Here is a 15,114-nt window from a genome sequence, read left to right on the forward strand (position 1 = left end):
GCATCAACGGAATGCTAAAGCGACTGGTTCTTACTATGTTCCGTCCCGAATAACTGTTTGAAGGGGCCGAGGGGGCTGATTGCACAATCTGGCTGGGGTCGGAAAACGGCCACGCGGTTGTAACGAAGAACGCGAGAAGAAAATAGAACTCCCCGCAGGAATCAGCACCTTCCCGGCTTGACCGGTTCGCAACACAACGCGGTCGACGCAGAAAATCGTTGGACAAGGTCGGCCGAAGGATCGGGAGCGGTCGGAGAAATGCGGTCGAAGAAACGCGCTTGGAAGACGAAGACAGAGCGAAGAAACAGGAGGTAGCGGGCCGCCAGGTTGTTGCGGCGCAAGGATCCTGTGTTCATGCTGCAGCACTGGGGTGAGAGGCAGGGGAGGCAGGTGGAGAGCGGTTGCCGGGGACGAGGAGAGGCTTTGAACTCAAATGCCAAAAGTGGGGCGCCTCCCGCGAACGCCACAGAGTTGTCCATCCTGGCACGTGCAGGAAACATCGAACTTCTACCCTCTGTTTTCCTACCAAAACTTTCATCTCTCCTATACCGAGCTGCGCCATTACTACTATTCTACCTTCGTACGTTGTTTCGTCAAGAAGTTCTTTTTCTCGATTTTTTCTGACCGATTTTGCAGAACCTAGCATTTGCGACGACCGATCGATCATCGAAATCCGCCACACCAGCCGCCTCGGCAGGAAAGGAGTTTTCGAAATGGCGACGGAGCGCACAAAGACCCCGCCCACAGGCGCACAGGCTAGCGCGCAGGCTGCACAGTCGAAGGGTACGCCAAATTAGTCAAACTGCAATTCTTCCTGAAATTGATGTTGCGCATACCCCTTTTATGGGAGCATTACTTTCTGACATCATAACTAACATCCTTGGTGAAGAACAGAGCCAGGCGCTACAGGATATGCATACAGAGGTTCTGTCGAAGACCCATGACCCGGGGAAGGAGGTCGAATTCCTCGGAGAGCACCTTCCCCAGCCCCCTGAGGTGACAGTCACGAGCAAACCTGGGATGACTATCACTAAGACTGTTTACCCGCCATTGCCCGATGGCCGGTTCGGGAAGACGGTGATCCACTTGCAATCACACCCAGAGCAGGAAGGACACCACGGAGGGTAAACATTGGGATTATCAGTAGACAGCGAAGAACCATGGCGTGGATTTCTTGATATTCCGGTTGCTCTAGCAAAAGGGGGCGATGGAGAGGAGAGCTATACCAATACAACATTCCTCGTGATCTTGTCTATCTCTTACAGGTTTAGTGATCGCAAGCGACAACGCGTTTGATGATCTCGATGGCCGATCCGACGAATCTTTACACTTATGGCGGAAATTTCGGTTTTCCCACTGTCTAATGAGTTTCTTGTGGATTCAATTTGCCACCCCCGAGGCATGACCCTAACTATGTACTAGCTTTCGACCCTAAGAACGACTGGGGGGACCCGGGCCAGGCGGCCACCGTACTATCGGGAAGGGGCATATGACCGAAACCCCAACGCTCCTCGAGCGTTTCCGAAATTCCGGGCCACGTAGGGATGCTAGCTCCGCTTGACTAGGGCCATCAAAACGAAGACGACGACGACCGAGGTGCTGAGGAGGCTCCAAGATACGCAACCAAGGGTCCTCTTGGCGCTACACTAGAACTAGACGGGGAGCTGTCCTTGGCTGCGCCGCATCACCTGCTTGCTCGCCCGCCGTCACCCTGTCCGCGTGAGGAAGAGGGGCAAGAACCGCGCGTGCCGGTAAGTCTGTCTCACTCGACTGAGAGTGAGTGGGCAATGAGCCGCTCGTGGTGTCCGATAAGCCCGCGACCATATAGCACTGACATATGCAATGACCACGTTGAGTGAGATTAGTTCCCTATGTGACCTGACAAGCAAGACTATCATAAGGCAGCCGGCCTCTGACCTTGACACGGCAAACCCGAGCTGGTCAACCCAACAATGAACCCCTCCTCCGAATAGCCACGTCCGAGTCAGCCATGTCCGCCGGTAATCAAACATCCACCAGGCACCCTCGGAACCTGGATACACACTATGGCGCGGCTCTGGAATAAGAGAGACCGAATAGAAAAAGCAGATGAGGACGGCGCCTCCCACATCCCTCCTTAAAGGCGATGCGCCCCGACCGCACCACGGCGAGTTCCAATCCCGAGCAAGTGAACCCGAGCAACCGGACTCAAACAATACAGATATATCCTCCCTGTGCCAATGCCCACGCGCCGAAAAAAAAAAGAAAAGTAGGCGAGTCGGTCGCCGTTACTTCGTATGGCCCCACACCTCCGTCTCGATGGCGGCGCGGTTCAGCTGCCGCCGGCGAACGACCATCTCGGCCTTATTGTCCGGGTCGAGAAGCAGGGTCAGGTGCGGGGTGAAAAAACCCACCCTCACGGTTGATACGACAGCCAACCTGTAGTTGCTTAGCGACGGTGCCAAGGGGGCCAAGCAGGACCAGGTAATTCGCCCGGGCCAGGTTGAGACCCTCGGCGATGATGCCGACGGTGGTGACTAGGACTTGGGGAGAGGGGGGCTCCGTGGGGTGGTAGCATTCGCGCCGTAGCCGGTCGAGAGAGACGGTGACGAAGGGCTCTATAGCAGCCACGCGGTTGGCCGCGCTCATGCCGCGATCGACCATCTGGACGGGGATGTCGAAGGTGTTGGTGATCCATAAAAACGCCAGGTGGGCGACGAAGGGCGAGTCAGAGTAGACTAGCATCTTCTTGTCGGACACGACGTCGTTCGCACCGGGCGCCGGCTCTCGGTCGGCCAGCATTTTGCGGATCTGTATACCGAGCTGCTCCATCTTAGTGCTGCCGTTGCAGATGTCGCGCCAGAAGGGCCATGCCTTAGATTTGGCCCGGGCCTCCTTGATGGTGCCCTTGGTGAAGACGCCCCGGAAGTCCTCGCCGGTGAGGCTCCAATCGCAGTAGGGCGCTTGGCGGTGGAGGCGAGCCAGGGCTGGGAACGTGGCGCACAGCCTGAGCAGGCGGAAGCTGCTGCTAGTGTTGGGGGCGCCGGCACTGATCTGGCGGACGAGGAGCTCTAAGGTGGGCTCGGTACGCCGACGATGTTCTGGCAGCTCCTCCCACCTGGCGTGGCGCTCGTCCAACAACGCTTGCACCTCATCCTTTGTGGACGAGAAGATGTTCTCGATGCAAGCGGCAAACTGGGGCGGCGGCGGACAATCCACGACGTTGAAAGGGACCATGGGCACGGTTGACAGCGGAGCGCCAGCAAAGATGTCGTCTCGGCGGCGGCGGAGGGTGAAGGTGAGCACGAGAGCGCTGAGGTTGGAGAGGAAGACCTGCTGCTGCTGCTGATCTGATTCCGATTCCGAGCCGGCGGCGGCGGCGCCGAGGCCGCGGGCGAGCGTCTTGTTGTAATGCGAGGTCAGCCGCTTGAGCGCCTGAAGCGTGGACATGGTGGGCGGTCGGAGAGGGCTGCTCCAGCCGGCGCCTGGGTGGTTCAGGTGCTCCAGCAGCCTCTCGAAGTCCGCCGGGTCCCGGGTCATAGGTGTGCCCGTCAGGGCAAGGAGGTAAGTGGGACTCCGAGCGCGCCACTGCCAACGCCGGATGCGATCCCAGAGCATGGTGGTCTCGCCCTTGATGCAGTGGGCCTCGTCCACGATGATCCTGCCTGGCTGGACGGCGAACTGGACTACAGTGGGCGGCCGGCGGCGGTCGGCGGGGACGGCGAAGGTCGAATCGATACTCTTTACGGCCGACGTGTTGGGAACCAGCAGGATGTACCGAGACTGGCCGGGCTTGGGTTTGAGCCTGGCGCCTTCGTCTTGCAGGCCCGGCTTCTTGCTGCTCGTGGGAGGCCCGCGGGGTAGCTTGGCGATGTCGATGTCGGCGATGAGGCTGCGCACAGGCGCGGGATCGTCGGGCAGCGTGAGGAGGATCATGCCGTCGTCGGGGCTGGCGTCCACGAACTTGGAGAACTCATAGGCCCACGATCTCAGGATCAGCTTAGAACCAAACACTACTGTAGGTCCGTGCGAGAGGTCGGCAGCGATCCTGGCGGACCAGCTGCCGGCCTCGCAGGGGCATTGGAACCCGTGAGTGTAGGTTCCTGACGGGCACTTGGTGCGCTCGTCATCGGCTGCGAGGTGCTGGTCAGGGTGCTGGGAGACGTGATCGGCCTGCGCGCGCAGGCGGTGGCTAAGGACGGCGACGGCCAGGGACATGACCGTCTTGCCGAGTCCCATTTCGTCAGCGAGGAGGGCAGTGGCGATACCACGGGCCGCCTTGCTAGCGAACACCCAGAAAAAGGCCCAGAGCTGGTGGAACCGGAGGCCTTTCTTCATGCCCGGAGGGGTATGTGTGAAGCCAGGCTTTAGGACGTCGCTGGGATCGATGCCGAAGAATTTGCACATGTCGCGGCGGACCGCCTCAACGATGCTGGGGTCGATGGGTCCTGGCTCAAACGCCTCTCCGTCCTCGGGCTCAACGACGTCGGACTCAACGAGGTCGGGCTCGCTACACGAAAGGACGTTCGTAGCATCTCTATCACGTGGATAGGGGTCAAGTTCGTCGTCCGTAAGGAGATCTACGACCTCTACACTAGGTGACACCGGCGCGATAACATCCTGGGGAGTCTGAGCCGAAGGCAGCGCCCAGATACGGATGCTCACGGGCAAGGTAGGGTTGTAGTAGCGGTTGGGGTCGAGAGGGACGCCCGAGGTCTTGAGCTGAGTAAGGAACAGCCGCCATTCGCGCTCGTCGGGGATGAGGGCAAAAGAGGTGCGCCGGTCGGCGTCCGCCGGGGAGACATACTAGATCCGTAGGTCGGAGAGGCCGAACCAGGCCACGAGGCCTTCGAGACGGTAGCGCGCGGGATCGTCGAGCGGGCGGGTGATGTCATGGCCGCGCACGATGGCGGATAGGGCGTCTACCGGACACTCTCGGGGAGGGTCGAACGCAGATACCCGGACCAAGATGGTGTCGAGGGAGGGAGGGTAGGACCGAGGGGTCGATTTACAAACTAGCACCTGGGCGCAGGCAGACCCAGGGAGCGCGGAGGCGGGCGAGCGAGTCGTGTCCGATGGGGTATGTGGGGTGGGATTCGGGCCGGGCTCAGGGACGCCCGACCTATGCCGCTTGGGCGTGTTGTGTTGACTGTGATTCTCGCCAGCCCGCTTAGAACTGCGCGTGCTAGACGTGGTGGTCTCCACGACGGCGGATATAGGTGGTTGAAGTTGTGCACCGCCGCGGCGCTGGGAGGAAGGGTCGGTATATCTGCACGCGGGTTCATGGTCAGCGCCGGGCGACCCACGAGAACGGGGTCGGCAGATCGGGGGAGAAGCTTACCTAACGTCCATCTCGGCCGCAGCGATCTTTTGGATGCGGCTCGGTGATGGTTCCTGCGGCAGGTTAGGTCTGGCGCCTTAACAGAGCGAAAGAAGAAAAAAAATTAAGTGGAAGGGTTGCCGTACCTGGTCTCGCTCGTCGGAATTGGGAAATTGAGGCGGCAGACGCGCACGCGGTTCGCGGATGTGTTCCGACGTGGTAGAGTCGAATTCTCCCGACCTGCAGAGGATCGGGACTAGCTGCTGGCCGCGGGAACCGACAGCGCACTGGATTTGTGACGACGCGGCGAGTGGTAGGTTCGATAGTTCGCTCGGACTGCTCAGAAGATCGAGTAACACGGAAGGCCGACGATGCAGCGGTGCGGTGTAGGTGAGGGAGAATGACGAGGGAGTTACGAGTTGAGGAATTGTTTGGTGGGGTATCGAGGACGCGTGCGAAGTCCGAGGAACATCTATGTTCCGAAAGGTTCCTCATGCACCACGCCACACACGCATCGCAGAAAACAGGCAGGTATGGGAAAGTACTTGTCACCTTCGAAGATCATTACTTGTTCCAAATCACTAGCAATCCCACCTACTTCCGCGAGAAGAGAAGCTCCTTACTGTTTAGAGTGCTCGGCAAAGCCCTTGACTGCGTTCCCGACCCAGCTGTATATCGAGTTGTCCGTTAAAACAAATATACGATTGTTAGCACTTGGTCGTTACACTGTGGGAGCCTCGCTAACCTCCCTGAAATATCCTTTCTCTGACGCAAGGCGTTTAACCATTTCGACGTCCGGTTCAAGACCTCCTCCTTACCTCGACAAAATACCGTGTAGTTTGTTTTATGGACCTACCGGGGTAATCAAGGCTCAGACGGAGACAAGACAAGGCTGACCTTTCTCTCGACAAGAGACTCCACATTGGTTGGAAACCCGCAGATGAGAGTCTACCTATTCTGTCGGACGCCCTCTTCGATTTCCCCGTCCAAGATGTTGATCACCATATCTGTCGGGACAGGCGACCCTTCCTCCAGGCAACTCTTGAGATAGTTCCAGAATGGTGAGAGAAAAGAAGTTGACGAAGTAAAGATTTGGAATCCGAGGACAGCCTTTTTCAAAAGGCAGTTGTGGGCTAAAATAAAACTTGGGAACCAGAAAAACTATCTAGACTTCGGTCCCTTCCAAAGAGGAGAGGCTGGTATTGTTATCGCAGAACAATACTAAGGAAAAGTACATACAACCCGGAATAAATTTCGCATAATATCAAGGGCGCAAGCATTGTGTGCGGTAAATTGATGAGGCTCCGGCCCCGTGCAAGCTCCCGCCTAGCTTTGAGTTTCCTCAGTGTCCCTCCCACTCCAACTTCCTACCGGATAGCCAGGAGCATCATTACCGTGAGAAGAAACAACCCCGGTTGTTGAGCGGGCTCGCCCAAGCGAAATCATTGGGATCTCCTTGAGATCAAGAACATCATCAAGAATCATGGCCGACCAGCGCGTCCCCAAACCTGTATCGTTTCCTAGCAACCAACCTTCCAAATCCCGCGAGATACAAATGAATCGCCGGGCGCTTGGCCAGGTGAGCATCTATTCGGCGATTTGATGACGTGTCGGGCGACAGGTCGAGCACCAGTCCGTCCACTGCACCAGGCCGCGCGATCGGGGCATGTTGGGGGCCGGGATTCGTTGACGAGGACCAGATATGATGGTGGGGGCCTGCTTGGTGTTATGTTTTGATCTATGAAGAACGAGGAGAGGAAAATGAACGTTGGCGCGCTGGCTTGAGTTGACTCCTGGATTGAAGTTGAACTAAGTTTCCAGTTCAGGTTTGTTGGGAAGGTTAAAAGAGTGTCGATGTCCATCGTGGAGCCCCATCATACACTTCACCTTATGTCAACATGTCCAGAATTAATTACGACAAAGTCACCATGCCAACGCCTCTTTCAAACACCTGAGGACCCCAGGTGCACCCGGTGAGGACATTGCGACGGAATTAGCAGATAGATCCAAGCACAGTCCGGTCCCTTCCGAGGCCACGCCTATCGAACCCACCGCCAGTTCGGAGGACGCAGTGGCCGAAGAAACGGAAGAGCGGGTGTTTGAGTTACGCTCTTCGGCCATGTTTCCGATCGACGACCAGGCCACCTTCGCAGAGCAGGATAAGCTGGAATTCATTAGTCTAGCGTTAGAGGCTGAGCGCGAATCTGATGACCGCTATGAGGCTGGTCCTGGCGAGGCACCCTCGATGCAGGTCTATGGCTCCTCGGAACGGCCGTTCATCCGGATATCGCGCGGTAGTGAGTTTGCCGACGCGTTCTCTCCCGACTATTTCCCCAAGACGTTCCCTTCTTGCTTTCCGTATGGGCGTGGCGGACCCCGGGTGGCGGACCGCAACGAAGAGGGAGGCTCAGTCAATCCCCTATTGCGAGATATGACGCTAGAATCGTGGGCCAAGGTCGTCCTGCAGAGACACGGTGGGCATTTTGCCCAGCACCCCATGTTTGGGTTCCTCATCTTCAACATTCTTGTAAGGTCCCGGAATCGACGAATCGGCCAGGGACGCTTGAAGCGGTCGGCTTTCCGACGCGTTGAGGGAATCCATCGAAGGCTGACACCCGAGCGGTTGAGGGAGGCGCAAAAGGAGATGTCTGAGACGGGAAAGACGACGGACGGACGTCCTTGCAGTTATGAAGGAGCTCTCTCTATACGGTAGCCGACATCGATTATCAAACGAGAGCCGCCTGTCGATGCGGAAGAAGATCTGGTCCATGATCGTGGCGTTCGGCCTCACGGCTATCTGGTTTACGCTCAACCCAAACGACATCAACAACCCGGTCAAGCTGAAGCTTGCGGCGCATAGGGGACGGGATGGCGAGGCCGCCAGAGCCTTTCTCAGCGCACTGTCCACGGCGCTGCAGGTGACGACCCTCTCGGTCCACGATCCTCTGAGCTCGACTCTTTTCTTCTTCCGCGAGATCTCCCTGTTTTTTGAGCACTACGTTCGCGTTGGGCGGCCTTCTATATACGGGAACGTCAGTCACTATTACGCCACGGTAGAGACCAACGACCGCGCGGCCCTTCACCTGCACGGCCTGCTGTGGCTGGACGGGAACCTAGATCTGGCGAATCTCGTCCGCGATATGGCCAACCCCGACGAAGGGGTATACCGGTCCAAAGTGAAGAGCTTCGTGGATGACGTATTCACCGGGACCCTGGACGAGGCCCTGGCGAAGGAGGCAACGGAGAGTGGCAAGAAGACCACCGTGGTAGAGCCCGAGATGATTCACGACGCGGAGTGGCTATCGGGGGGGTTTGAGCGCGAAGCCAACTTCGTCGCGTCTCGCTGCCAAGTCCATCACCATACCGCTACGTGTGTGAAGTACTCGATCAAGGAAGTTCTCAAGTCGGGTACGGAGAAATGCAAAGCGCAGCTATGTCGGTTCCGGGCTCCGTGGAAACTCGTGCCGGAGACTAGCTTTATGGAAGACGGCCTGCTCGAGGTGAAACGGGATCATCAGATGGTCAATCAGTACAACCAGAGCATGGCCGTGGGTCTTCGGCATAATACTGACATATCACCAATCCTTACGCGGAAAAAGGGGCTGGCGCTCGTCCACTACATTTGCAACTACGCCTCGAAGCTCAACGCTCCGATGTGGAAGCGACTCGCTCATGCAGAGGACCTGCTGGAGTTGGCTTTGCAGCAGCAAGGAGAGCTAGACGGCTCGGCTGCGCCGTCGGCGATGGGAGAAGCCACCAAATCGTTCCTCCTACGAGTCGCAAATCGAATCCACACGAGCAGAGAGCTCTCACATCCCGAGGTGCTTGGCTATCTGCTCGGTTTCGAGACCGACTTCACGAACGTCACTGCCTGGAGCTGGATATATCTGAACTCCTTGTACTGGGCCTGTGCTAGATAGTGGCCGGGTCTGCGAGAAGCATTGGCGAACGTTGGTCAAGAGCCGTACCCAAACAATGTCTACTTCGGAGAAAGCGGCTTCAAGCTCTCTTATCTGGAAGCGTACAAGCACCGCGGGCCGATCTTCAAGCACCTCTGTTTCTATGACTACGTATCCTTTGTAGTCCTGAAAAAGGAGCATTGTCACCGGCGAGACCCGACCTCGGTTCCTTTTCCACCATCGGCAACAGTCTGCAAAGGATGGATTCAATGCCTCCGAACTCCGAACAGGACAGTAGTACCCGTTTTTCATGGTCGCCTCACAGACGAGTTCGAAGAGCAGGACGAGACATTTGTAAGGAGGTAGGTACCATGATCCTCTTGTCGTAAAAGAAAAGGGTTTACAAGTCACATACAGAAACGCAGTCTTGCACCTCGCCCTCTTCGTTCCATGGGAAAGGTTTCAGGCTGGGCCAGCGGACGATATACCGGGACTTTGGCGATCGCTCGAGGGGCATCTGGGTGCCCGACTCCGCTCACACGTCCAGAACATCGCTCTGCTACGCGTCTCGGCGGACGATGCCCGTGCGGATCGAAAGCTCCAAGGCCTGGAACAGGAATCCGAGGACGTCGTCGACGGGTTTGACTTTGATGCCCGGGCGGGGGACGATGACGGAGTCGGGGTGGATGTTGAGAGCATCGATCCACAGGACCATTACGAAGCCTTCCTGGATGTCTTATCCGCGGTCCGACGTAGCGAAATCAAGGATATGGCGGCGACCTCGGCGCTGAGGCGCTTGGACGACGAGGCGAGGGCAGTTGACCCAAGCCAGGACGACAACACTGCTGCCCAGCGTGGTCGCCATTTCTATACCGTGCTACAGGACATCCAAGACTCGCCTTTCCGCGGCATGGGATTACCCAGCCGCGAGGAGATCGACGCGGTATTGAAGGTCCAAAAGAAAAAGGACAGCAGCGTGACGGCAATTATTCAGGGTAGGCAAACCAATTCGTCTTCTGCGCATGATGATGGGCCCCCGGGGAGCCCATGGCGGCCCATTCGCGGAAGCGAAAGACCTCCAGAAGGGGTCGGCCCGGGCGGACAGATGCGGCTCGAACTTGGCCGTTATGCAACATACGTCGATGTGGCCCCGGGGCTCACAAGGCACTGGACCTTGAACAAGCTCCAATCGATGGCGGTCTTGCTGCCGGCAGCGTTTCTTGACGAGCGCGGCACACGCCTGCGGGAAGAGGGGGGTCGGCAGCATTTCCAATACATCGGCGGCGAGGGCGGCACGGGCAAGTCTCGCGTCATACACGCCATCAAGGACATGTTCCGGCTGAAGGACGGTCTCCACACGCTGCTCCTGACGGGCGCCAGCGGCAACGCGGCCGCGCTCATCGGCGGAGTGACGCTGCACTCGGCGGCAAACATTGCGTTCGAGGGCAGGGCAGCGACAGCAAAGAACGTCTCGGAAGAAGAGAAGCTGCGGTGGAAAAACATGATCATGCTGGTTATCGACGAGATCAGCCAGGTGGGCGGTCTCACGCTCGCGGCGGCGGACAGCCGCCTGAAGCAGTACAGAGATGATCAGCATCGACCGTTTGGCGGGATCCCAATGGTCCTGTTCTTCGGCGACTTCTTCCAGTTCGACCCTGTTCTGCATACCAGCCTCCTCTTGCCTATGCCTAGGGACCGCGGCGGACAGAGACCGGATAGCTCGGCAAAGCACCTAGCTGCGCATAAGCTGTTCCTCCAGTTCACGAACGTCGTCATCCTCCGCGAACAAGTCCGCGCGGCCGGCTGTCCAAGCCTGCGGGGCTTCCTCCGGCGCCTGCGCAGTGGCGAGCAGACCGAGCAGGACTTCCAGCGGCTGAGCCAACGCCTCTATACACCGTCGTGCAAGTCCTCCTTCGTAGATGGCCTGAGAGCCATCACGCCCCTGAACCAGGACCGGTGGGACCTGAACATGGCAGCCGTCGTCCAGTGGGCCCGTGCCCACGGTAAGCACATCTCAGTCTTCGCGGCCAAGCACGATACTGAGTCGGGGAAGCGATTGAGTGCGGGGGAGCTATGCCACGTGCTCCGCCACGGAGACGACTCACAGCTGCCGACCCCCGGCCTGTTCTTCTACGCGCAAGGCATGCCGGTGGTGGTGACTCGGAACCAGTTTGTCGGGCTGAAGGTAGTCAACGGGGCACCTTTTAAGGCCGTCGACATCTTTCCCGACCTCGCCGCCGGCACCATCGCCCTCGCCAATGACGTGACTCTTCATCTTGGACCGCCGGTGGCCGTCCTCCTTCAGTCAGACGATGGCGCGGACCTCGCCATCCCCGGGCTCCCCAACGGCACCATTTTGATCAAGAGCAAGACGGTCGCCATCCCGAGCCAAATGCGGGGCAAGGGAGCCAGATGGAGGGGCAAGCCGGGCTTTCGGTGGGTTACCCACAGAACTGGGCCTCTCTGCACGCCGGCCTTCGCCATGACGGATCAGAAGAGCCAGGGAAAGCAGTTCTCGGACGTCCTCGTCAACCTCAAAGGCGTCCACTCGAGCGGTACGGCGACTCGACCGAGCTTCATGAGCTTGTACGTGCAGCTGTCGAGAGCGCAGAGCTGGGACGGGCTGCATCTGTTTCGGAAACCGGCGCGCAGTGACTTCATCGAGCCGAAGAACGTGCTCGACAAAGACATGAGGGACGCCATCCTCAAGCTGGAACGACGGGGCGAGGAGACCAGACGGCGCTTCGAAACAGACCATAGGCACGAGTCGTGGTTTCCGGAATGGGAGGCCATGCCTGGATCTAGGCAGGGTACTGAAACCGATGACGTAGAGGACGCGGCGCTCTGGCGAGACCCTGGGATTTCCGAGCTCGGATCGTAGCACGCCTCTCTGCCGTAGCTCTGTTCTGGTAGCGACTTTCTAGCGGAATAAGCTACTTCCAATTGATATTTTTATTTTCCTTCTCACCTTGTTGGCCTGCAATCTGCATCCTTTCGTGGTTGTCGGTGAAGCTACCGAGGGGTGCGCCATCTCATTGGTCCTTATAAACCGGGGCCAGCCCCACAGTTGAATTTCAGGGAGACCGGCCTAACAGACCGTCCGTGCACCACCACTGCCAAGCCCAACTTCGAGACGCTCATCGTCAGAGACAACTTCCTCCACGCAAAACAAGATGGCTCCTTCCACAATCATTAGGATAATGGCAGTAAAAACTTCACAGTATACGGGGGAAAACGGCACGGATTTTTTTTATGGGGTTTTTTATGGGGATTTGGTCCGTGCTTGAGCAAGCCATCTTTATGGTCATGGTTTTTCTCGGAAAAGGAACCTTTCGGAACATAAATGTTCCTCCAGGCATAAATGTTCCTCCAGGCATAAATGTTCCTCCAGGCAAAGTAAATCGGTTAGCTCTAGGGTACCACCGGGACGAGCTCCCTCGAAGCTTTGAATTCCCTCGGTGCTACCCTCACTTTTATTTCTCATCAACCGATCTTTCCAATCCCGCGGTGTACAAATGGATCGCCACGCACTTGGTCAAGTGAGTGTTTAATTGGGTAGACTTTAAGGACTTTGCTGACACAGTCAACTTCTCATTCTCAGGTTGTTCTGCGTTTACAAGCTCAATACATTCGCTCCGCTATTGCAACGGAAATTGAGACGTTTGAGAACTCCTTCGATGACATCTTGCAAACGGCCAGCCTATTTTTGGTAACCACCGAAAGGGTCGCACAATCTCCTTCGCTGGTGATCGTCGATCAGCCTGCTGTGGTCAAGACCGTTTGTCACTTTCTCGCGGCGTCAAACGCCATACTCGAGTTTCTCAATTTTCAACAGAGAAGGACTCGACTTGCTTCGGGAGGGGACGAATCTCTGGAAAAACAAGTTAAGGAATCCCAAGCGCTAGTGAAGGAGCTTCTCGCCACTCTTCTGCTTTACAAGACAGCCGAAACCTACCCGGGCAGGGACTGTGGCCTCATCTACAACGAGGACGTCAAGGTTTATGGCGACTTTCTTCTCCACAAGTACGGCCATGTTGAGCAGAGCGACGTCCCCGACCCAGCGGACGATAATGAGGAGACGGAGAGGTTGATTCAGTACTGGCACACAGAGAGCTTGGTTCATCCGTTGAGGCATGTTCCAGGCAACCCATGGCACAAGTTCTTTGGAAACCTCCAGCCAGGCCCGATAGTGAGACCAGAGTTGTTCAGGGAGCGCAAGCCGCAACCGTACTTCAGGCTCATGTTTCCGACTACCATTACCTGGGTACAACCCGAGATCCGCCGCGATTATGATAATTATCGCGAAATGTTTGAGAGAGTGAGTTACTAATAATGGAAGAAAGCTATTCAGTATACTGACATCATCCAACAGTTTCTCCGATTCCCTCGACCACGTCTCCCGGAGGCCATCAGAGCCGTGGGTACATTCTATCTTAGCGGAAAGGCAAGTACTGACACGAAAACAGGCCAGGACTAGAAGAGTCCAGTGCCGCTTGTCCCATTATTTCAGGGGCTGGAAGAGAACCGAGGAGGCAGCGATCTTGTGTCTGGAGGATATGAGTGAGGTACGTCACATCTTTGGGCATCCACGGGCTTGAGTGTGAAGCTGATTGTGATCAACCAGATTCCTTGCCCGGAATATGACCTCTTGGGTCTCTCAAGACTCGAGGCGTTGAATGCTGAGATCAATGCCCCAGACTTGGCAGGGATTGCTTTGTTGGGAGAGGATATCCCCGATGTCCCCATTTTCCTAGAAGCGGAGGGCCGCAAATACTGTCTCGAGTTCGACGGCGAGCGGGATTGGTAGGCTTTAGAGCCTCTGCGTTTCGTTTGAGATCGAGTACAGAAAAACCCTTCGGGGTTTTGGGGCAGTTATGACGGAGTTATGACGGTCCATTTAACTCCGCAGCGACTTTCGGGTGCTGCAGGATGAAATTCAGTTTCGGAAATCGGTCCAGTGCAAACTGATTTCCAGCCCGCAGCGCCTCTCTCCATCTGTCGCTCTTATAATGACAATCTGTTGGGAATTATGTCATCCGTCGAACCGGACCAAAGCGCAAGATCCCTGCAGGGCTGATACAACCTTAACCCCCTTTGACGAAACCTACCTGAGCTCCGGCGTGAGAAACTCCCAGGCTTTGCTGTGTAATACAGTGTGGTAGAACCTATTGGCTCCCGTGAAAAATCCGACATGGGCCCAAGAGAACCACACGACGCCATTTGGTCTCAAGTAAACCACTTCCAATCTTTCCGTGAACGAGGGACACGGTGGGGCCCCGCCGCCTCGCAGTCCCACTTCGCCAAGTTTGAGCGTTTCACGCCCAACGATGCGGCATCTTTTGACGACTCGTTCGCCTGCGTCGCCTCATCCCAGCGGTGGGTTCCCGGTTCCTCGGAATACACCCGACAGCGCACCATCGCGATAAGGGAGAAACTGGAACTCCACTACTTCTCGCTGCCGCAACAACTAGACGACGTCAACGAAGAAGAGCTCGGCGGAGAAGAGAAAACGCTCCAGGTTACCAAGCCCTATGTCACGAGGTCGGCATCGAACCGAGCGATTCGGCCACCGAGTGCAAGAAAACTTGAAGAATACGCTCGTCAACATTGTCGACCTCATAGATGCGCGGCGGACGGGCAAACGTGCCGAAGCGTGGGGCACTTTTGAGGAGTTCCGCACCTATACGCTCCGAGACAAAACGAGGATTGATCTCCACAAGACGAAGAGGTTCTCAGGGTACCTTGCTTCGTTGTTACAGCGTCTGTCAGCCCTCTACGCAAAAAAACGCAATGGCTCTAGGGGATCAAGGGTGGCGTCGGGCCGCATCACCAAATATCGGGCTTAAATGTAAAATTTATATCTGCTAGATTGCGGACTATATCATTAGCATTACGTTCAACACCAAACGCTGCTCT

At 56.9% G+C, this 15,114-nt stretch overlaps 5 protein-coding genes across 5 annotated transcripts; 4 read left to right on the top strand and 1 right to left on the bottom strand.

The window, feature by feature from the left end:
* Nucleotides 1–713: 713 nt before the first annotated feature.
* On the top strand, nucleotides 714–1,128 carry B0H64DRAFT_446040 (uncharacterized protein; the record flags this gene model as incomplete). Its single annotated transcript, XM_062806886.1, has 2 exons — nucleotides 714–783; nucleotides 890–1,128. The coding sequence occupies 2 exons, from the start codon at nucleotides 714–716 to the stop codon at nucleotides 1,126–1,128; spliced, it is 309 nt and encodes a 102-aa protein (XP_062655554.1).
* A 711-nt stretch (nucleotides 1,129–1,839) lies between these two features.
* On the bottom strand, nucleotides 1,840–6,086 carry B0H64DRAFT_435745 (uncharacterized protein; the record flags this gene model as incomplete). The annotated part of the gene is made up of 7 exons (XM_062806154.1): nucleotides 1,840–2,342; nucleotides 2,419–4,785; nucleotides 4,822–5,248; nucleotides 5,321–5,373; nucleotides 5,446–5,771; nucleotides 5,923–5,950; nucleotides 6,045–6,086. 7 exons carry the CDS (start codon nucleotides 6,084–6,086, stop codon nucleotides 2,268–2,270), a joined length of 3,318 nt encoding a protein of 1,105 aa, XP_062655555.1. The 3' UTR covers nucleotides 1,840–2,267.
* Nucleotides 6,087–9,486: 3,400 nt separating this feature from the next.
* B0H64DRAFT_307521 (uncharacterized protein) lies at nucleotides 9,487–9,970 on the top strand (the record flags this gene model as incomplete). The annotated part of the gene is made up of 2 exons (XM_062800128.1): nucleotides 9,487–9,560; nucleotides 9,616–9,970. Coding segments are annotated over 2 exons (429 nt in total), but the record flags the coding sequence as incomplete, so codon positions are not given.
* A 2,426-nt stretch (nucleotides 9,971–12,396) lies between these two features.
* Nucleotides 12,397–14,249, top strand: B0H64DRAFT_244450 (uncharacterized protein). Its single transcript, XM_062799894.1, has 5 exons — nucleotides 12,397–12,737; nucleotides 12,800–13,516; nucleotides 13,571–13,615; nucleotides 13,665–13,763; nucleotides 13,823–14,249. Exons 1-5 carry the CDS (start codon nucleotides 12,714–12,716, stop codon nucleotides 14,003–14,005), a joined length of 1,068 nt encoding a protein of 355 aa, XP_062655557.1. The 5' UTR covers nucleotides 12,397–12,713; the 3' UTR covers nucleotides 14,006–14,249.
* A 140-nt stretch (nucleotides 14,250–14,389) lies between these two features.
* B0H64DRAFT_420225 (uncharacterized protein) lies at nucleotides 14,390–15,044 on the top strand (the record flags this gene model as incomplete). The annotated part of the gene is made up of 2 exons (XM_062805443.1): nucleotides 14,390–14,716; nucleotides 14,790–15,044. The coding sequence occupies 2 exons, from the start codon at nucleotides 14,390–14,392 to the stop codon at nucleotides 15,042–15,044; spliced, it is 582 nt and encodes a 193-aa protein (XP_062655558.1).
* Nucleotides 15,045–15,114: the final 70 nt, after the last annotated feature.

This window comes from Chaetomium fimeti (genome assembly GCF_033439085.1).
Source record: "Chaetomium fimeti strain CBS 168.71 chromosome Unknown B0H64scaffold_8, whole genome shotgun sequence".
Lineage (NCBI taxonomy): Eukaryota > Fungi > Ascomycota > Sordariomycetes > Sordariales > Chaetomiaceae > Chaetomium > Chaetomium fimeti.

Bases quoted from the DNA above. Each gene is read 5' to 3' on its own strand.
- B0H64DRAFT_244450 (XM_062799894.1), top strand. From the start codon at position 12,714: ATGGATCGCCACGCACTTGGTCAA. The intron at 13,517-13,570 runs GTGAGTTACTAA...ATCATCCAACAG, and splicing joins ATCGCGAAATGTTTGAGAGA to TTTCTCCGATTCCCTCGACC. The intron at 13,616-13,664 runs GTGGGTACATTC...ACACGAAAACAG, and splicing joins TCCCGGAGGCCATCAGAGCC to GCCAGGACTAGAAGAGTCCA.